General features: G+C 24.9%; 5 protein-coding genes across 11 annotated transcripts; 3 read left to right on the top strand and 2 right to left on the bottom strand.

Moving 5' to 3' along the window:
- The first annotated feature begins 43 nt into the window (after positions 1–43).
- On the top strand, positions 44–3950 carry LOC107995898 (mesencephalic astrocyte-derived neurotrophic factor homolog). 2 transcript variants are annotated; one of them, XR_009830058.1, is made up of 6 exons: positions 44–239; positions 569–665; positions 750–874; positions 980–1121; positions 1222–1450; positions 2445–3950. XR_009830058.1 is itself a non-coding variant. In XM_017053639.3 (5 exons), exons 2-5 carry the CDS (start codon positions 581–583, stop codon positions 1395–1397), a joined length of 528 nt encoding a protein of 175 aa, XP_016909128.1. In that variant the 5' UTR covers positions 44–239; positions 569–580; the 3' UTR covers positions 1398–1796. The 2 variants fall into 2 exon arrangements, 1 of the variants encoding a protein (XP_016909128.1); XM_017053639.3 differs by lacking the exon at positions 2445–3950 and having other exon boundaries at positions 1222–1796.
- LOC107995874 (sushi, von Willebrand factor type A, EGF and pentraxin domain-containing protein 1-like) lies at positions 1616–15189 on the bottom strand. 4 transcript variants are annotated; one of them, XM_062076135.1, is made up of 34 exons: positions 14438–15189; positions 13832–14119; positions 13288–13543; positions 12856–13050; positions 12246–12410; positions 10633–10815; positions 10301–10513; positions 9776–9976; positions 9423–9671; positions 9049–9297; positions 8682–8891; positions 8500–8594; positions 8158–8422; positions 7826–8038; positions 7590–7751; positions 7148–7444; positions 6908–7050; positions 6736–6835; positions 6436–6649; positions 6215–6371; positions 5996–6085; positions 5814–5923; positions 5564–5736; positions 5206–5420; positions 4907–5114; positions 4440–4613; positions 4250–4341; positions 4049–4185; positions 3706–3980; positions 3089–3495; positions 2865–3018; positions 2599–2787; positions 2344–2534; positions 1616–2255 (listed from the first exon to the last, which is right to left on the bottom strand). In XM_062076135.1, the coding sequence occupies exons 1-33, from the start codon at positions 14732–14734 to the stop codon at positions 2365–2367; spliced, it is 6546 nt and encodes a 2181-aa protein (XP_061932119.1). In that variant the 5' UTR covers positions 14735–15189; the 3' UTR covers positions 1616–2255; positions 2344–2364. The 4 variants fall into 4 exon arrangements, with proteins under 4 accessions (XP_061932119.1, XP_061932117.1, XP_061932116.1 ...); XM_062076133.1 differs by having other exon boundaries at positions 2344–2465; positions 3089–3980; XM_062076132.1 differs by having other exon boundaries at positions 3089–3980; positions 14438–15188.
- On the top strand, positions 10810–12220 carry LOC107995908 (uncharacterized). The gene is made up of 3 exons (XM_017053655.3): positions 10810–11456; positions 11533–11653; positions 12040–12220. The coding sequence occupies exons 1-3, from the start codon at positions 11326–11328 to the stop codon at positions 12181–12183; spliced, it is 396 nt and encodes a 131-aa protein (XP_016909144.3). The 5' UTR covers positions 10810–11325; the 3' UTR covers positions 12184–12220.
- Positions 15190–15843: 654 nt separating the features above from the next.
- LOC107996197 (putative uncharacterized protein DDB_G0282129) lies at positions 15844–20291 on the top strand. 2 transcript variants are annotated; one of them, XM_017054148.3, is made up of 7 exons: positions 15844–16604; positions 16908–17204; positions 17410–17521; positions 17645–18221; positions 18340–18527; positions 18588–18800; positions 18885–20291. In XM_017054148.3, the coding sequence occupies exons 1-7, from the start codon at positions 16330–16332 to the stop codon at positions 19065–19067; spliced, it is 1845 nt and encodes a 614-aa protein (XP_016909637.1). In that variant the 5' UTR covers positions 15844–16329; the 3' UTR covers positions 19068–20291. The 2 variants fall into 2 exon arrangements, with proteins under 2 accessions (XP_016909637.1, XP_016909642.1); XM_017054153.3 differs by having other exon boundaries at positions 15854–16604; positions 18615–18800.
- Positions 19034–22013, bottom strand: LOC107996207 (protein SHQ1 homolog). Of its 2 annotated transcripts, XM_017054162.2 has the most exons (8): positions 21790–22013; positions 21518–21658; positions 21083–21461; positions 20607–21011; positions 20415–20538; positions 19998–20313; positions 19851–19898; positions 19034–19504 (listed from the first exon to the last, which is right to left on the bottom strand). In XM_017054162.2, coding segments are annotated over exons 1-8 (1563 nt in total). In that variant the 5' UTR covers positions 21792–22013; the 3' UTR covers positions 19034–19356. The 2 variants fall into 2 exon arrangements, with proteins under 2 accessions (XP_016909651.1, XP_016909658.1); XM_017054169.2 differs by lacking the exon at positions 19851–19898 and having other exon boundaries at positions 21790–22011.
- Between the last annotated feature and the right edge of the window lie 4 nt (positions 22014–22017).

Genomic DNA, 22017 nt, shown 5'->3' with positions numbered 1-22017 from the left:
CGATATTAAATGTGAGTCATGGTATATTAGAACCAATCAGAATGCGCCAGCTGGGATTCCGGGCTTTTGACAGAATCCAACGTGTATAAAGTAAAGCGTGGATTAAATTTATGTAGTTAAATTAAGAATTTCATTATAATAAAAAGTCAATGAATTAAAAGTTTTAGTGTGTTTATTTTACAACTTAAGAATATATTATACGTGATATTTAAAAAATTACTTTATTAGCACAATAATACGTAAGTTGCATTTCGTTATTATATGTTTTAACCTATTAAAAATAGTATTATTTTTTTTTATATTCCTATTATTTTTTCATTCCTAAATTAATAAATTTTTTAAATAAAAATAGTTTTATATTAATATTTGTTTTTGAAAGATTATATAATTAAATCTAAATAAAAAAAAACATTTAACTAATTTTTTTAATCTGTATATGTAATTATTTTGTAAGAAAAAATTTACTTTATTTGATAATAAATATTTATAAGCTCTTTTTTATTAAATTATATAAGGCAGATTCTTTTACGAAATTAAAAAATAAAATTGAAAAATTATTATTTTACAGAAAATAAATAAAATGAATAGTTCAGTGTTATTAACTCTTTCTATTGTTATTGGATTAATATATACTGTCATAGCTTTGAAAAATGATGAATGTGAAGGTAAATTGATATTTTTTTTATCGTATTTTTTAATTTTTTAATTAATATGAGTTAATTGATTTTCTAAATTTCATAATATTTTAGTATGTATAAATACTGTGGAAAGGTTTGTCAATACTTTAAGTGAAGATGTGAAAATAGATACAAAAAAAATAGAAGCAGCATTTAAAGAATTTTGTAAAGGTACTAAATCTAAGGAAAATAGATTTGTAAGTATTTTATAATTAATATAATAAATCAATGAACCAATATTTAATATAATATATTATGATATAATATATGTTTAAATGAATTAAATTTTTGTTTTTATTTAGTGTTATTATTTAGGTGGATTAGAAGAATCTGCTACAGGTATTTTAAGTGAATTGAGTAAACCTATATCTTGGTCCATGCCTGCAAATAAAATATGTGAAAAATTGAAAAAAAAAGATTCTCAAATATGTGATTTGAGATATGGTATGTTTATTTTTAATTAATTTTATGTTTAAATATTCATGTTATTGAATTGAATTGTTTTTCTAATATTTAAAATTCTAATATTATTATTTAATTTTAGAAAAACAAATTGATATTAATACTGTTGATTTGAAAAAACTTAAAGTACGTGATTTAAGGAAGATTTTAAGTGACTGGGATGAAACATGTGATGGTTGCATAGAAAAAACGGATTTTATAAAACGAATTGAAGAACTAAAACCTAAATATTCTCATAGTGCAAAATCAGAACTCTGAAAAATGTTCAAAAATATAGATAAATTATTACGTTAGTATGGCTAAGCTTTCAGGTATTTTTTTTTTTTTTAAATAATTAATAGTATTTATATTTTTTCCTTCTAAATGAATATACATCAATAATTTTGTACAATTAGTTTTATCAAATTTTTAAAAGCCAGTATAAACATTTAAATTTCAGTGAATTAAATTTTTTATGTTAATTATGCAATATGTTAGATATAAATTTAAAATTAATGTTGAGCAATGAAAATTTGTTAAAAAAGGATAATTCCTTTTAATGTAGCCATGCTAATATTAAATTAAATTAAATATCATAAAGGTGCTCCGTTTTTATCATACTAATATTAGACAAATATAAATAACTCAAATTTTTCATATAATAAATTATTTTCATGTTTTTATCTTTCATTGCTCTTCCTCAACTATTCTGATACAGTGCGTTTATACATGTATAAATCCTATTTATATCAAGAAGCCGTGTACTATATAATCACATATGTATTTGTGATAAATTATCAATATATCAATGTGTTATATGTATTTATATTTTTTTTTTATGTATTGTATTATATTGAAAAAAAATTTGCTATTAATTCTATAACATTCTCAATATTTTTTAAGCATTATAATATATTGTTTTTTCTTATTAAGAAAACATACATGTTCAGTATTAAAGAGTTATTAATAATAATTAATTAAAGTTAGTTTTAATTTGATCTGAAATTATATTTAAGTACATATAAAATATATTATATATAATATTCAAATTCATCATTAGTAGAACAATTTCACTTGTACAATAACATTATTTTGTGGAAACATACTTAAGCGTAAATCGAAATAGAATTATAAAATCTGAAAAATTTAATAATTGTGGTTATTTAATAAAAAAATGATCAAATAAATTTGCTATGATGGTTATTAAATTTATATGTATAATTACTTTTATTAATATGTTCTTTTGTTAATTATCATTGCAATTTGGTGGATCACTCCAATATCCATTGGCCTGACATGTGATTAATCCCAATTTTTTACCACCAGGACACACATATGTCAATTGATCTTGATACAAATAAGAACGACCACGAATTGTTGCACCAAATGGGAGTTTTGGTTTGTTACATGAAAGTTCTATAAATATTAACAAATAAAAAAAAAAAAAATAATATATATAATATTATATGCTAATACTAACTTGAACATCTGCTATATATTCTAGACCATTTTCCATTTGCAAGACATTTCACATTAGATTGACCAAACATTAAATATCCAGGTAAACATTTATATGTAATTATATTACCAAAAGTAAAATTTTTTATTTTAATATTATCTTCTATTAACACTGCATTTGCAATTTTCGGAGGTTTACCACATATTACAGCTAAAATAAATATTTGTTTATTGATTAATAATAATTCTTAAAAATAATTATTTTGCAATAAAATTAGAATAATTTACGTTTACAAAAAGGAGTAGAAGACCATGTATTATTTGGAAAGCAAATTGATTTTTCATTGCCTTCAAGAATATAGCCTTGATGACATTTGAATGTAATTGTACTATTAACAGTTCTTGTATAATTTGTCTCAACTATATAACTATATTCTGGAATCTAATAATAAGTTAATATTAATTTTATGATTCAAATTTATTTAAATTCAGAAAATAATTGCATTACTTACTGTAACTAAAGCACACATAAATGTTTGACAAATATTATCTATTCCATTATTAAATAAAATTTTAATAATAGTATCATTTAATTCTGTATCAATGATTTGCCATTTAGCATGTTCATTACAAATCCAAGTTAAATTAGAAATAGAGTTGTGAATATTTTTATTATTAAATTTAATTTTTCCATTGTTATTACAACTAAGAACAATTTTTTTCATATAAGTATGGCCCTCCACAAAGACCTCGAAGTTTTCATGAGTATCATTATATAATTTTTTATTTTGGCCATTTTTCCAAATAGTATGATTATTTGAATCTATTTCTTTATTGAGCATTTGAAAAAGTGGATGATTTAAAAATGGACATTCTTGAAGTTCACAATACGATAACGTAGATGACCATTCTTCATTATCTGTGCAAATTTTAGATCTATTACCGATTAATTTATATCCTACATCACATTTTATTAATATTTCAGAACCAATGACAAATTGTTTTATCAAATTTCGGTTTTCTTTAATATCATCTTCTAATGATATTTCTGCATTCGTATTAGTAGATACTGTTTTTCTTTCTAAAAGTTCAATAGTTTCGTTATTTCGTGCTCTAAATAATAATTTACCATTATTCATATTCTTGGGCCAAGGACAATTTAAAGGCACACAATCAGGAACAAATCCAATCCATGTACCATTTTCTGAACATTGAAGTTTAAATTCATTTAACAAATTATGATTATCCTGAAATTTATATCCATGATGGCAAGAATAACTAACGATATCATTAAAATCATAATTTTTCTTGAATGTATCATTTATCGACTGTAAATTAAGTTTTGTAATAAAAGTTTCATGTAGATTAATCGAATTTTCAGAAATTATATAACCATTTTTAATCCTATATAAATAATATAGATCATTTATTTATTAAAATTATAATAATTTGTAAAAGAGTATATTTCTTACTTTTTTGGTATTGGACATCCATAAGTCACACAAGTAGGTCTTTCATGATCCCATACTCCAGATTCCAAACATGTTAAAAATTTTTCACCTATTAAGCGATACCCAAGATCGCATTTAAATTCGATTTGTTGCCCTACCTATTTGTGTAAATAATATTTAATAAAAATTGTTTATTCTCACAGTATTACAAATAAATCATACCTGTAATATAGAAAGATCATCTCTTTCGTATTCTTCTATCACATAATCGATATCTCCGTGTTCTGGAGCCAGTAAATTTTTACATGTTTTTCCTGTTACAGATAATTAAATCAAGATATTAGTTATTATTATATAATATTATTAAAACATTAATATTTTTTACATTTAATTATAAGGCCGCAATCTTTACCTATGCAAACTGGCGGTAAGCCACTCCATTTTCCATCAGCGTTACAGATTCTACGAGGATTTCCTCGAAGTTCATAACCAATTAAACAAGAATAATGTATTTCATCTCCGAATAAATATGATTTACCATGTATGCGACCTCGTGGAAAGTATCCCGGAAATCCGCATTTTCTTTCTTAAATATGAATCGATCAAGATTTTAAAATATTTAAATTTATTAATTTAATAATTAATTTAAAAATCAATAAAATACAAAATACAAAATAAAATAAAGATTTTTTTTATATTTAATTAGCATAATTTATTTTGGCATAAAATTTCTAAATGTATGTATAAGTCTATTTTAATGAAGAAATATTTTTTCTTAATATCATATACTTGAAAAAGTATATCTTTGTATATCTTGAGTTATTGTTACATATGATAAAGAAAAATCATTAATTATAAAGATTATATTAATCAACTTACTAGTACAAATGGGTGTATAATATCCTTCCCATTGTCCTTGCTTGAGACATTTTACTTTCAAAGATCGGTATTCTTTACCATGATATCGAACTACGTAACCATTATCGCAATAATAAGTGATATTCGATGCGTTTTCACTAATATTTATATTACCTTTAAACGGTACAACTGGTAAAGGACAGCCACGACAAAATGGACTGTTTAATATCTAAGAATATTAGAAAAAATATGAAATTTATCATAGAATTTTGATTAAAATATAAAGCATTTATTTTTAAAAAAAATATAAATATAATTACTGTAACATCACCATGAATGTGTTGTTGCACTTGTGCCCACGCAATTATGTCACCATGATATTTTTTGCAGGTATTAAGCAAATGTTTGATATCTTTTGCTGCCAAAACTGTACTCCAAATATCTAGTAACGTCAATTTTCCCAAAAAGGATTCTAACTCTGAAAATCCTCCACCAATACGATCTTGCTCTTGTCCAATCACAAAAGTTCCATTACCTATGTAATTTAAAAACTTCTTTTTTGTTATTTTAATATGATATATTGCTAATATTAATAAAATGAACATAACAATATAAAAAAATATATATCAATTTTTAAATAATAAAATATTATTTTTTAAAATGAAAAATGTTTAATACCTTCGATAGAAGTTTCTTTCGCTAAATAAATGCCATTGTCTCTTAAAATGCCATCGATAAATATATTCCAAGAACCATTTTCTGCTTCCCAAGTGAAACAAACAAAATGCCAATGGCCATCATTTACTTTAATATCAGTTATTATTTTCTCGCCATTGAGATATATTACTAATCTAAAAAGTCAAAATAATAATACTTTATTATATGAATCAAGGATATTTTAATATATATTAAAAAGATATTTTATTACCCATTATAGTCGATCAAAGTGAATGCATTATCATAATAATATGTAGCATATGATAACACAGTGCCATAATTGAATGTATTCTTGGATTGCAGCCACAAACATGCAGTTAACTAATAAAATACAAATAAATTTATTTATATTTATTAATCCTATTTATATTATCATCTAATGTTGATTATTACCTTCAACAAATTTTTTATAGGACCTTTCATACTGACATAATCTGTAGTTCCCGATTTGGTGAAATGTATCACATAATCGGATGACAATTCTATAAAGAAACGGCAAGTTATTTAAGAAAAAATTATTAATCAACATAAAATGTTTTTTAATTGTTAAATATCTTTAAAATCTATGCAAAAAGATGAAGTAGTAAAGAATATTCATTAAGACTACTTTCCGATCTCGCAATGACGTCCTGTGAATAAAATAGGACACGTGCATGTATAATTTAAAATATTATTAATACATTTTCCATTGTTTAAACACGAGTGATTCTGACAATGATCAATTTTTGTAGTACAATTTTCTCCAGTGTAACCATCAATACATTCACATCTAATGATGAAGAAATTATTAATTTTTTTTTAATAATAATAAACAATCTATTATCTGTAGTCACCTGTAACTCATTCTCGTTGCATTTTCTTCCTCGATATTCACACAATATGAATTTTCATTGCATGGTAGCCAATCACAAGGCAGTAGATCACAATAACGACCAAGAAAACCAGGTTTACAAAAACATTGCCAGGTTTCGTTAACATTGCGACAAGTAGATCCTTCCATACATGGTAAAGGGTCACAATAATCGACAACAATTTCGCAAAATTCTCCTGAAAAATACATTTCTTCGTAAAAAATTCTGTTTTTTTAAAAATTAATTATTTACTAACACATATAAAATAATTTTTAAATATACCTTCAAAACCATTCTTACATTCGCATGTGTAATCATTTTCTGTGCTTATACATGTGCCATTATTTTGGCAAGGATTAATGATACATTCATCAATGTATAGCTATATTTTAGATTCTATTAATTTATTTCTATCCAGACTATTTTTATTTTTAATAAATAATAATTGCTTTACCTCGCAATTGCTACCTGAATATCCATTTTTGCATGTACAAGTATACAATATTGTGCTATTTGTATAAATTTCCACGTTACATATACCTTCGTTCAAACAAGGCCAAGAGTCACACGGATTTTGAAATGTTTCGCACTTAGAACCTATAATAATTTTAATATTTAATATTCACAATTTTATATATAATTATAATATTTTAAACTATTTTTTAATAAGTAATGTACAAAATTAAATAATTACCAACATAATAGTCAGGACATTCGCAACTAAAGCTGTCCTCTTCTTGTACACATTTTCCACCATTTAAACACGATTCTGAGTCGCAAATATTAGTTTCGATTTTGTAAAACGGTAGACAATCATTTATACTTTTAGTTCCACGATTTTTGGTAGTGGTATCAGATGGACATGATAGACAGTGTGTTTGTCCATATTCTGGTTGATAAAATCCAATTTCGCACATAAGGCAAGGTTCAAGAGCCAATCCTATATTTAGATAACGTTTCTTTCGAGAATAAAATCCTGGCCTGCATAAATCTAAATGGAAATAATATGAATATTTGTGTGAATAAATTTATATAATAAAAAAAATTATAATAGATTTGAATTAATGAAAAATAATTTTTGTAACAAATGAGAAGAAAAAATATCTGCAAAAAATGAAAGTAAATTAATTACTTACTTATACAATCTCGTAAGTATTTTGAATGAATCTTTTTTGTCGAAGTATGTTTGGGACAACGTTTACATTTTAAAGATCCAGTTAAATTTTGATATTCTCCAAAAGAACATGATTGGCATCGTTTATTCGAGGAAGAAAAAAATGTACCCAATGGACATTTTACTAAAATTTAAATAAATATGATAAGAACGATTTCAATAATTTCAAATATGAAGAAAATTTTAATTCATGTTCACCACAATTGTGTTTTCTTAAGACGCTTCCTGGATCACAAACTTCTTCAAAATTTTTAAAAATCACATGTAAATTTAACGCAAGTTTCGCAATTTCTTCGTTGGTTTTATTATTTAACAAGTTTAATTTTCCAGATTTTGACAACGACTCGAGTTTTTCCTTCAATTTCTGTATACCTTCTCGTGGTTTATCCAAATATTCGTCGATTATTTTTCCTATATTAAACGATATATTAAGTTCAAAGATTATCAATGCGGAAATGCTTCAAATTTTTATCAAAAATTTCTTTTATAACGATACTTTTCATTAATATATTATTTAAAAGACAACTTACCTAAAAATTTGAATTTAATCTCAATTTTCTCTTTTTTCTTTCTCATTTTCGTTTTGTTTTTCATTTTGGCATCTCGCTTTGATTTTTTGTTAATATCGTCATAATTAAATCCTCTTCGTTTTCTTAACATATTGGAATAAACTGTACTCGATGATGGAATATTTCCTTCGCATTCAGGATCAAACGTAACGAGATTGCATTCAATATCATTTCCACAAATATCGAGTAAGATTGATCTTAAATCGGCAGTAATATATTCACTCAGCTAATTTAAATAACGATAAAAACCGATATTTTATACGATCAAATATATAATTGTGCTAATAAAGAATTAGTACTTACTTCACGAAGGGTTGTTAAATTATCGCAAACATTAGTTTCATTTCCTTCTAATATAATACTTCCTTCTTGGGATACAGTTTTAGGAATTGTCGATTCTAATAACACAAAAAATAAAAAGAAAAAATAAAATATTAGTTAGTTTTTGAATAAATAAATTAATATGATAAAGAATAATCATATACCTGAACAATCAGGAATATCTTCAAACCAATTTGATGTACTTCTATTACATTTTAATAATAATATATCTTCTACAACGCTGAGATTCGATTCCTCAGTTGCGAATCCATATCCCTCATTGCAAATTATAGAGCACTCATTGGTTTCATTTATCGATGACGAATGACATTTTGAATGACCATTTAACACTTTTGGAATTTCTTCGCAGGCATCTGAAAGAACAGAAAATTATTATTCTTCTTATTTTATTATTTTTCTATAATTTTTTATATACATACAAATATAAATATAACATCAATTTTTAATATTATTCAAATCAAATTTTCTACACATAAAATACATTTAAAATAATTGAATTTAATATAATACCTTTTATAGTAATGTTTAACACGCAAGATGCTTTATTCTCATACTTATCAATAGCATTGTACACCACTTGTGTTACACCAATTGGAAACATATTTTCACCAGGAAGATAATTTTGCTCTACTTGTACGGGTGTTTTGGAATTATCGTGAAAACCAGGCTCATCCCAACTTACGTTATTTATTCCAATTCCATTGTCCGTAAATAAAATCGGAGGATCTACGCAATTCTCGATCATTGGTGGTTCAGTATCTGAAAAAATTTACGTATAATACTCTTATATTTACAGAAATATTCATATTATAATTGAAATCTTGCTGAGATTTTATAAAAATCGCTCATAAAAGAAATTTTGTTTTATAGGATATTCAACTTACCAAGAACTTTAACTTTAAATTTACATTTTGCTTTATTTCCGGATGAATCTTGCGCCATGTATACTACTGTACGTATTCCAATTTTTACTCTCCAGGGAAAAGTAATGTATGGTTTGCTCCATAATGTAGGTGTTTTATCCACATTATCGGTTACATTTGGCGTTGTCCAATTTACATAAGCGTATTTCTTCCCTGAGACATTTTCAACGATAATGTCGGATGGACAAGTTATCGAAGGTGGTATTTTATCTTGAAAAAAGAAAAAAAAATTGTAATCATAAATCAATGTGTATGTACAAATATTTAAAAAAAATTTAATCAAATTAAGATAATAAATGAATGTATTATATTACCTACGCAACGATTAACAGTTCTGCGTTGTGTCCAGACTCCAGAACGACCACCGCAATATCTAGAATGTGGACCCTCGAGCACGAAACCTTTCTTGCATGTTATGGTACAATTTGTTGCAAATGCAACCTTTTCTGGACCAGAACAATTTTCGGGCAAAATTTTTCCATTTGTAACTTGCTTCAAAGGTTCGCATTTTATTGCTACGAGTTATATACATAAATATAAGTATATATACAATATAAGTAAGGATAGAACATTTGAGATATAAAATTTTTAATTTAATTGTTGGATATTGATAAATTATAATTTTAGAATTATGAAACCTTAGTTTGTTAAGACTATAAAAATTTTGAAATTGAATCTTATTAAATCTTGAAAAATTTTCAAAGGAATTTCAAAGAACATTGGAGTGTGAATTTTGAAATTTTGAAGAATCTTAAATTCAAACATTCTGAAACATGAATCATGAACATTTACATTATTTGTGTATTTTACTTTCTCTATATTTCTGTGCAAGAATATACCTTTACATGTGGCCTTAAGACCATCCCATTGAGACAGAGGTAAGCAATTGCGGATTTTACTTCCGCGAAGTTGATAACCAGTTTCACATTTGAATTGGCAACGTGTATCGATTGGATACGTTGTCGTATCTTCTTTGATCAAGTGATGATCTTCATCGTTTTGACAACGTATCCGTCCATGTGCAGGGACTCGAAGTGCTGGACAAGTCTTGGCTATTCAAACGTAATGTATATTTATTTTTTTTCAAGTAACAAATAATTATTTAAGTAAATAAACAAATAATTATTAATATAAACAAATTATTTAAAGAAAAATAATTTTGAAAACTCACGCAAACATTTCGGTTCGTTTCCAGACCAATTACCATCCTTTCCGCAAAGGCGGATACTATCACCTGTGAGATAGAAACCAATTCTGCATCTTATACCGCAAGCGGCGTGGATAACATTACCGCACGCGCTTGCTTTCACCAAATATCCGTTTTCAGGAAGTCTCAATTTGGGGCATGTTACAACTGTGAAAGAATAAGAAAGATAAGTTATCAATCTTTAAAATATAAAATAATTTTTGAAATATTAATTTGAATAATAATAAAAATTTTAAAAATAAGAGATAAAATCAAAGAACAAAAATATAAGCTAAACGCAGGTACAATTTTAACATCATAGAATTATATAAATATTAAATAGCGATATCTCTATGAGGTCTAATTACCTCAATGTAAAAGAAAAATTAAATTTTATCATTGATATTTTAATTAATCTTTTAATATATATTTTAATGTTTATAAATATTAAAATTGTTAAAAAAAATTAATATGATATAATATATTATGTATATTACAATATTAATGCAATATTAAGGAATATCAATATTATAAAATCTAATTGCTTCGTTTTTGTTTTTAAAATACAATTTAGTATTCGATAATTTTATCATTTTCAACTTCATTGCAAACGAATTAAATATTTTTTTATACTTTTTAAAGAATTTAATTGTTTATTTAAGATATAAAAAGAAAACGATGGATCCGCGAAGCAACAAACCTTATGATTTTGTAGCTAGTTATAAAAATTTAACCGAAGAAGTAGAAAAAGTAAGGCATTTACGAATGAAATGGTATCAGAAATACGAATGGTTATTGGATGAAAAACTGTACGTACATGAAAATAGTTTAATAAAATTTCTAAATAATAATTCAATAAATTCTTATTAATAATCGATTTTATAGAAAACTAAAGAAAGAAATAGAGAAATTATGCGAAGAAAAGCAGATAATTATCGCTGCAGAACCATTCGTGTCAGAAGAGGGAAAAACATGCCTACCAGTTCCAATTACTACAAATGGCGAGGTATTAACAATTATATTTCAATATAATTTTCATTAAATTATAAAATTAATAAGTAACCAAGAAAATCTTGTCTTTTTTTTTATGATGGAAAGAAAAGAAATAATAATAGAACTAGAAAATAAATTATTATTCGTTAAAATAATTATAATTCTTAATAAGAGAAAAAATTATAATAACATTAAATATTTAATATTCATTTACATAATATCTTTGTTGAACAAAATTATTTACACAGATTTTGTAAATACATTTTTTTTTATTTCATTATGCATCGTCATAAAAGGAACAACAAAATGTTCTCTATCTAATCTTTTGTTGCTAAAATATAATATCATAATTTTTAATTTATGATTGATTTTCTATCAATAAATAAAATATTCTTTTAGTATGGTTGGCTTGTAATAAAACCAAAATTCCAATTAGAAAAATATGGAACTTATATATCACAGTATCCTGATCCTCTTAAGGATGTAACGCCATTAACCAAAAATATGCCTACTCTTGGTGCGGGTATAGGATACTTTTGGTAAAATATAGAATTAATAAATGAAATAATGAATTTCCTAATGATTGGATTTTATTTTATAATTACCCTCGCACTTATTTCCTTCTGTGGTGAATCCGGAAGCACAAACACAATGTTCGACTGAAGTTGCAGGTACTTTTATAGTCACGTGATTTACGTCAGGGCACGATATGCACATTGACGTAAAATCACCAGAAATTTCTCCAGATGCGTACGTACCATTTGGGCAAGCTAAAAAAAAAATTAATTATGCATTTATGATAATTTTATAAGTTATAAGTTACGCAACCAGAGTAGTAAATTCTATTTAGAATAGAATTCAAGATAATCGATTTAATAATGGTTTCTTCAGAAAACAGTAATTCATCTTAGATAAACAAATTTATTTTGATATTTTATTAATTTTTTTAAAAATAATATTAAATTTTATAAATAATATTTATTTGTTTTATAAATAATAAAAAATTTATAATAATAATAAAATTTTTAATACATTTTTAATACAATTATTGTATTAGTTTATTGTTGCAATATTATTATTTGTATTTTTATTAAATATATAAGATTTTATAGTTCTTAAAATAAATTCATTATTAAACAAAATTTCTTTGAGTTTCACATAAAAAGATAGAAAATTGATTAAAAGTCAATAGAAAAATGTTTTGAGTAAACTCACGATGACAAGAATCTTTGAAACCGGAACCAAAATAGCCTGTGGGGCAAATGCAAGCGTAATGACCGGTTACGGTACCGCAGGCGCAAGTCGCGAAATTATCGCAACACTTTTCGTTCCCGACATCACTGATATTCCTGCATAAAAGATTACAATTATCTGGAAACGTCACTGGTACGTACTTTCCCGTTTTTAAATCTGTAACAGCGGAAATAGTACGAAATTTATTTCATTTGCATAAATAAATACATTTATATAAACAGTCGAGTCATTTGTTTATTATGATGGAAAAAAAAATAATAAATTAATCCTTTAAAAGGAATTGACAATTATATATATATATAAAAATTTATTTATTATTTATTGATTTATAAATATATTTCGATAAATATCTGCTTAAATTGTTTATACAATTCTTGATACGATTCTTCTTACCACGATGTAAAGCTCGTCGTATCAATGCCTCGAATTCCATGAAACTATCGAGAAAATAACTATACGTGTCTTTAGGAGAACTGGCTATGTCATGCAATTCATCGACGTTTCCTGTTCTTATTCCAAAAGTAAATATCGTTGCACCAGCACCTTTTAAAAGATTCGCCGCAGGTCGTGGATCACCACCGTTGCTAAATCCATCGGTTATAAGAAACACTGCTTTTTTTGCATTCGATCGGGCTTTCTCGAGAATTCTCTAATATAATTTTATCAAACATTTAAAAGTTCAAATTAAAATTTCAAAATGTAAAAAAAGTGATAGTTTGAATTTTGTTTTAATGTAATTTTGAATTTAGCTCTTTTTATGTTATGTTTCTTTTATTTTTTAAATAAAAATAATAGTATAAATAATATCATTACATTTTAATGAATAAATATTTATTTCATATATTTTTTTATTTTTATTACTATAATATTATATTATTTCTTTATAATTCATGTAAAATCTAAATTTTGAAGAAAAAATGAAATTTAAAACGCTTACATAAGCTTCTAGAAGCGCGCCACGCGTGTATGTTCCACCACCAGTGTAACTAATGTTAGTTAATTGCTTATTCAACAAATAACATTTGTTATCATTTTCATTAGTGCGAGATATTTGATCGACATTGCGTCTGATGTGTCTTCTTCCACCAAACGTCACGATCGCGATTCTCGTTGCAGAAGGAATCACAGGAAAATCAGATAAAACATGTTTTACGAAATTTAATTCACTGTGGAAATTCTTTGATCCAACTGATCCTGAAGAATCGACCAAAAACACTAATTCCACCTAGGGAAAATTTTAAATTAAATAACAAATAATCTTTATTGTGTGAAAATATAATAATAATATCACGAAGAAAAATGTTTAAATATTAATATTCAAGTACATATTTAATATAATATTAAAAATTTAATAAATTTTTACTTATATATATAATTCATAACAAAAACATTCAAAATTTATTTATACAAATTTTTATTATTTTTAAATATATATTGTTATTCTCATTTATAAAATTTTACATTTATAAAAATATCTATTTATTATTTTCAATTTATAAAGATAAAAGTTTTATGAATTTAATGTTCTATTAAAAAGTATTACCTCATCAGTTTCATTCCTTAAAAGATCGATGTGAGTTTTTAAAATACGCGATAAAGTGTCGGCTTTTTTCCTGAATTTATTCTCAACATTCTCCAAGCTGGCATTTAATTTATGCCGATCTACACTTCTTTTGTTAATGAAGCTAAGAAGTGATGTCCATTCATTCTCTTCAGTCGCTTCAAAATACGTTTCTTTCAACTTATCAAGTTGGTTAATTCCATCAAAAAATGCAATCGTAGTCAATAAATATATCAACAAGCAAATTAGCGTATATATTCTCGCGATTAAACTCATCATGTTTGCAATTAACGTTCATATAAAACTTGTCACGTAATGTAGGATTTATATTTGCCGATGCTTTCGAGACATGTTTCACAAATATGCTTCAGTTCCAAAATATTAATTTTTTTTATGTCAATAATATTTTAAACTTACTCTTAATTTTTCTGTAGAGTCTTTTTCTTCGACGTTTGCACATATCATAAAAATATATTTTTTTCTTAATGTATTAAATATTAATTGTAATGGTAACAGGACTTACAACTAGTAAAAATGTTTCAAATACAAAAAATTTTACGAAACACAATAAAAAATTACTATTTTATTTTGTTTTTTATTAATAATTTTATTATTAAAACACACTGTATGAAAAGATCGAAAGATCGACTGTCGGTACTTTGAACTGTACTGTTACTGCTTCGAGGAATATCGTGTAAACTGTCTAAATCGTGTCCGAGCTTTGAAAAGTTGAGAACAAGGGACTCTCTGTTCAAGTTGTACTATGCACACGTGTTCACACTCTCATATCTACCGATCTCGACTGATTTATTAACAAATTCAATTGAATTGCTTCATATACCAGTTTCACATTGAAAATATTAAATAATGAAAAAATTAGAAAATAGATCACGATAGTGAATTAAACTGAATACTGTGAATGCTATTGATTGCAATTTTATAAATTCGACACAAAACTTCCTCTGCTTTGTGAATAATTATAAATCATAATGTATTTTAAGCACTTATTAACATTTATTAAACATTTCTTAACATTGGTCATTTTAATAATTTTCCTTTTAACAAATAATTGATACATCAAAAAAATAGAAAAGATAATCTCTTACAGAAGAAATTATTAATATAGCATACAATATATAGGATACAAGATAGAATATATTAATTAAAAATATAAAGCATTTTTTTAATCAAATTCAATAATTCATTTTGATACAATATATTATACAATACAATATATAATAACTAATTAATAACTATTGTAATAAATACAGAGGTGGACAAATGTTTTTATGGTAAAAAGTATTCATTGTATATTTAAATATTAAATAAAATTTTCAGCCTGTTTTTTTATACAAATCAGTCTCCATGTGTCTCTATGATAATGTTTGAGGAAGGGTGTCATGTTTATGTCACGTGTAGGAGAAATGTTGAACCGTGGTACGCGGCAGCAGCATGTGAGGTCAGAAAAAGGCTTACAGTTTCCGTGTGACCCGCATACATATCGCATCAATGCTACGTAAATTAATTTTTCTGGCTAATAATATCGCGAGAAGCCACGCGCACACATCGACCGTCAATGATCGCACAATGATTTAGAATTCTCGGTATTTTCACAACTTAATTGTCACGATTTTTCACGATTTATCGGCCCCCACACTCAGATAATAAACATCTTCCAAAAATCGGCGTGACGTGCCAAGTTTCACGACCGGTTAACAATTTTATGTTGTTTACACGGATTTTGAAGTGTTACGAAATAATTATCGATATTTCAATTTTGTTGCTCATGCAAACATTTTATATTTAGCGGCTGATAGAACGATCATTTCTCCAATTGATTTTTGATCCAACGATTCGGAGAAAGTGAACGAATTATGTGGATTTCGATTGTAATTACGATAACAACAACGATGATAATAGCGATGATGATAATAATTGGAAATTGCGAAACTTATGGGAAAGATTACGAAAGGATGCCGCGATTGCTCGATGTTTTTCGTCATTTCCGACAATCGAAGGAATCCCAAGAGAATCGAGGATATATCGAGCAATGCCGTGCCACGAATTTACGAAAAGATCAATTGGAGCACGTTAATGTGTTCGCGTTTTTGGATCCCTCGTGGAATTACAGTTATAGACAAGCCGTCATGTAAGTCGTTAAAATAATGATCAATATTTTTCATTGGTACATTTAATAACAATTAAATAATACATTCTAATGTGGAACATAATGCTACTTATTAATATTTACTCATCAAATTTTAATCTAATAACTTTTATTATTTTTATTTTTTTATTTTTTATGTTTCTATTAAATCAAATACTTTAAATATTTATAAGAAAAACAAAGAGGGATAGAGAAGTAATTAAAAATTAAAATAAAACAAATAAAAAATAATTTAATATTGGAATAGAAAATAATATTTTTTGATATGATATCATTTGATACAAGGTTGGAATTATTAAAGAAGCAGTTAGAAAAGTCTGGATTTTCAAATATTTTGCTCTTCATGGTTGCGCGGCCGTCAGATTTGCCGGAAGATGACACAGAAAATAGTATGGAGATAAAAGCGTGGTTGGAAATATCTAAAAATATACAGGAATCCGAACACTTTTTAAGCTTGGATAAAATGATATTTAGTGATGTTGCAAAAGAAAAGAAAGGCATTATTTTTCTTCAAGATACTTTCGAATTGGGTATTTGGAAAAGTTTTCGTGCTTCGAAAGATGAAGTAATAATTATTGATCGGTGAGCATTTAATCGTTTAATTCAAATTGTATCGAATCGTGAAATATAATTAATCTACAAATAAATTTATACGAATTTTATATATGTGTTTTATATATATATTTAAAAACTAAGAAATTTTTTCTCTTATAAAATAATTATATACTTTACATATATTTATATGATATTTATAGTTTTATTAAAATATGAATTATTGTTATCACAGTTGCGGAAAAATAACTTATCAGATTATTGTACCTTGGAGTATACTATACTTTCCTTATGTTAAAGCAGCCATACTTTCTACATATAAAGATGATCCATGTGGTCCTTGTTATGTAAGTAGATAATTTAAATATATTTATTTCTATAATGTATATACATATTTTTAATTTAATTGTATATAAAAAGAAATATGTAAATATATTTAAGAAAATCTTATATTTGTTTGCTGATGATAGGAACAATCATCAATAATACGCGAATCGATAGATTACAGAGATTATCTTTTAAAAACTATAAATTCAGAAAAAAAAAAAAAAAATAAAAATCTTGATGTACGACCAGAAATATTTACTGACGTAACTATGTCTATCGAAGAATCAACAAGAATTGAAAATGATAAATCCACGAGCACTGTCATTCCTTTCAATGTAAATAATTATAAAATTACAACTTACGATATTACAACTAAAGTTCCAGTAATTCAAACGACAGAAACTTCAGAAAATATGAAAAAAAATGACAATGTAGCAAAAAACAATTTTTTAATAGATAAGAATATTAAAATAACTTCTGAAGTATCGTATGAACAAAAACAAACTCAGATATCAACTACACATATAACATCGAACTTCGAAACGACAGAAGCCTATAAAGAAACACAAGATTGCAATTTTTCAAATAAACATATAAATGGGAATAATCATTCGTATCCCACAACGAACGATTTAAATACTGATTTATCAAGACATCTTGAAGAACATCAAATTGAATCGGAAAATATATTAAGAGATACAAAAATAGAAAAACAAGAAGGTATTTCATTAAATATCAAATATTAATATATTGATTAAAAAATATTTTTTGCATATTAAAATATACGAATATATATAATTTATTTTTTTTTAACAAATATTTATTTTTCACTAAATAGCAAACAAAAGTACTAAGTACGAAGAGTTACAAATTCAAAAAGACGAAAGTTTACCTTTACGTATCATATTGTACTCTCCGCATTTGCATGAAGAAAATGGAACATTTAAAAAATATACACATTTAATTTTGAAAACAGAAAGTCCTGATTATCATGATCATTTTAACAGTAAGACTTCTAATCAAAAGGTACAGTATGGATAATAAGATATATATATATATAATAAATTTTTTCTAATGACACATTAGACTTTTTTTAATTTTAAAAACGATAAGCCAACAGTATTGAAAACGTCAGATTCAATGATGTTAGATGATAAAAAATTAGCTGAATACGTAAGTAACGTAAATGAAAGTCCAGGAGTATATGGAGAAATTGCAGATTATTGGCAAACTATTGACGACGATGAATTCAATAATAAAAATGAAAATATTGAATTTACAGATTATGATTATGTTACGGTAACTTGAAAATTTAATTTAATTTAATTACTTTTTATTGATAATTTTCATTTACAATTAATAAGTTTTTTAAAAATATTCTAGGCAGAGGATACAGAAAACAATGTTAATAATACTTTTGATAATGAAAGCACCTTATTAAGACCAAGCAATATAATTGATTCAAATATGAGTATTAAAAATAACGATGATTTAGATGATTTTATACAACGAAGATTAATCGAACATTATAATAAATTATTAACATGGATTTATTATATTCTTTAATAAGTCAATTACATTTACACGAATACTGCATAAATAGTATGTACATGTCTATACAGATAATTACATAATAATTATAAGATAGAGACGAAACGAAGTCTTATTTATATCTTATAAAGAATTTTCCATATAAATATTTTTACGAAGACATAAAAGATACAGAATTATAAAATTTTTAAATTTTACTTATATATTATAAGTAAAATAAAAATATTCAAAAACATTATTTTTACAAAGATTTTTGTAACAGATCTTTTAAGATAGACATATGATAATATTTTACATGGTACTGTTAAGTACACTCATTTACAATTTCTTCTGATTCACTTACATCGTCTGAATCTAAACTATTACTATTGCTTGTGGTAGTGGTACTCGAAGTGCTACTTTCTGAATCGGTTTCAGAATCGGTATCGCTGCTGTCGCTTGAACTCGATAATCTATATAAAACATAATTTACATATTCATTATTAAAAAAAAGAAAAATTAGTAAATTTCAAATATTTTTTACTGTGCATATCATCCATGCGCAATGTGCAAATATGACAATTTGTTACTGCTACATATCATTGATGATAAGTTAACAGTTCAACATTTATTGAACATATTTATGTGATTTACCAAAGGAAAGTGCATTTTAATTAGTGTATTACATTAGCATATTTCGGATAAAAATGTATATAATATATACAAATATTTATATCATTTATTGAAAGATTTAAATGAAAAAGCTTTATTAGGGAATAAAATCATCAATATTCAAAGCAATTCGAATAAAATACTTACAAATACTTTAAAGAATGTTTGTCTTTAATGTAGTATATAGTCTTTGGCCTTTAAAATAAAATCATATAACATAGAAACATATAAAATTTTTCAATAAAACCTTAAATTTTATAAAAGTTATAAGATATTTTTGTATATTACACTTACTTATCTTCGTTATTGTCATTAACTGTTAATTCATCCATTTGGTCCACTACTTCATGAATTGAATTTTCTATAATAAGATCTTCTTCTTGGACAGAATAAGCTGCTTGTTCTAATTCTGCTAAATCAAGTTGCATATCTTCTTTAGAAGGTAAAAATATAATAAGAGACTCTAATGATTCTATCAAAGATTCATTAATTTGTTGTAACCAAATTAGGTAATCTTTTATATAGAGTTGATTTAATATATATCGTGGTTCACATGAATTGTTAAATAAATTATGTATTTCACAAAAACATTTTATGATATATTTTTTACCTACAAATTTAATTTAATGATACAAAATTAGACATAAAAAAGAAAATATAATTTACATAATCTATATTCTTATATAAATCTATATTTATTTTTTTACTTACCTAACTTAATTACTTTTTTTATATCTTCAAAAATTTTTATAGATAGTTTCCAATTTCTAAAAAGTGGATAACATATAGATCTTCTAAAACAAGTTTTTATAACTTCTTCTGAATCAGAAAAATCCTAAAAATATGGATATATAAAATAATCTATATAAAGAAATTAAGATTTTTTTTTTAAATTTTACATACATCAAACCAAGATAAAGTAGAACTTAATTTATTAATAGTCCAACTACTTTCAACAGTATTTTCACCCAATGTTGTTCTATGATTGTAACAGCTAGCAAATAAAATATCCACTAAACTTAAAAGCAATTTATGTGTTTCTTCATTATTTAATAAATATTCTTTATTTGGAAGTTCTTTTAATAGATCTACTTCAGTTTCATTGAAAGAAACATTCTCTTTTTTTAAAGTATCCCATTCTGTAATAAATGAGATATATGGTTCTATACAATCTGGTTGCATAAGATCTGCCAAATAATGTTCTTCATTAAAATCTGAAATTTCACGTTTTTCTCGTAATTTTTTTCTCTCAGATTGAGGTGTTGTATCTGGCATTGGAAGATCTATTATTTCTTTAATCCATGCTGACTAAAATTAAAAAAAATAAATAAATAAATAAATAAATATATATATATATATTTAATTCTTATTATTATTACCTCAAAAGCAGCTAATGCTCCAGATATTTTATTTGCAAATCCATATTTAGGAGAAGTTGGCAAAAGAGATACAGTTTGTACATTATTTTGATGCATATACCATTCATCTCCATTAATGTTTTCATCATTTGATAAATCAGGTTCATTTGATATATCATTAATATCTTCAGAATTTGCTGATGGATTTCCAATTACTTCAATATTAGGTAGAATTGTACCTTTCTTCTTTGGTGGAGCTAACAATGTACTTATCATATCTAAATTTTCAAAATATTCTCCTTTTACTACTTTTGTAAATTTTAAGGTAAAATCTCCTTTCTCACAATCATATGAACCAAATGATGAATCATTTTCTTCTATTTCACCTGGTAATTTTAACCTGAAAAAAATTATTTTATTAAAAAATAAATATAATTATTAAACATTAATACTAACCTTAAATAATATGGTGTGGAATAAAATCTAAAATCTGTTGCATCAACATAAACTTCTGTATCTTTAATATTGGCATATGGAGCATGAATAGTTATTGCAACTTCTGTATCAGTTTGACTTATTTCAAATCGTGGAGTTAACCTATTTGCAATGCAACAGAAAATATATATTACTTAGAAATTTTTGTCTTTTGTTCACTTAATAATATTTTTTGTATTTTTGTAAAATTATAAAATTAGATAATATTAATATAATTATAAAAATAAACATACATATTTATATTAATAAATGCTTTTTTATATATCACAGTTATTTATGTAGTATAAAAGATTTATATTTATAATTGCATTATAAGAATTAAATTGATTTTCTAAAGATTTTAATATATAATTTTATATAAAATTTTTTTTTATTGAAATTCACTCGTTATTTCATCGATGTTCCAAATAAACTCATATACATACAATAGTTTAGATTGCTTTTATAAACGATAGTTAAAA

Source organism: Apis cerana, linkage group LG6 (genome assembly GCF_029169275.1).
Source record: "Apis cerana isolate GH-2021 linkage group LG6, AcerK_1.0, whole genome shotgun sequence".
NCBI classification, from domain to species: Eukaryota; Metazoa; Arthropoda; class Insecta; order Hymenoptera; family Apidae; genus Apis; species Apis cerana.
This window is presented reverse-complemented; position numbering and strand designations above follow the sequence as displayed.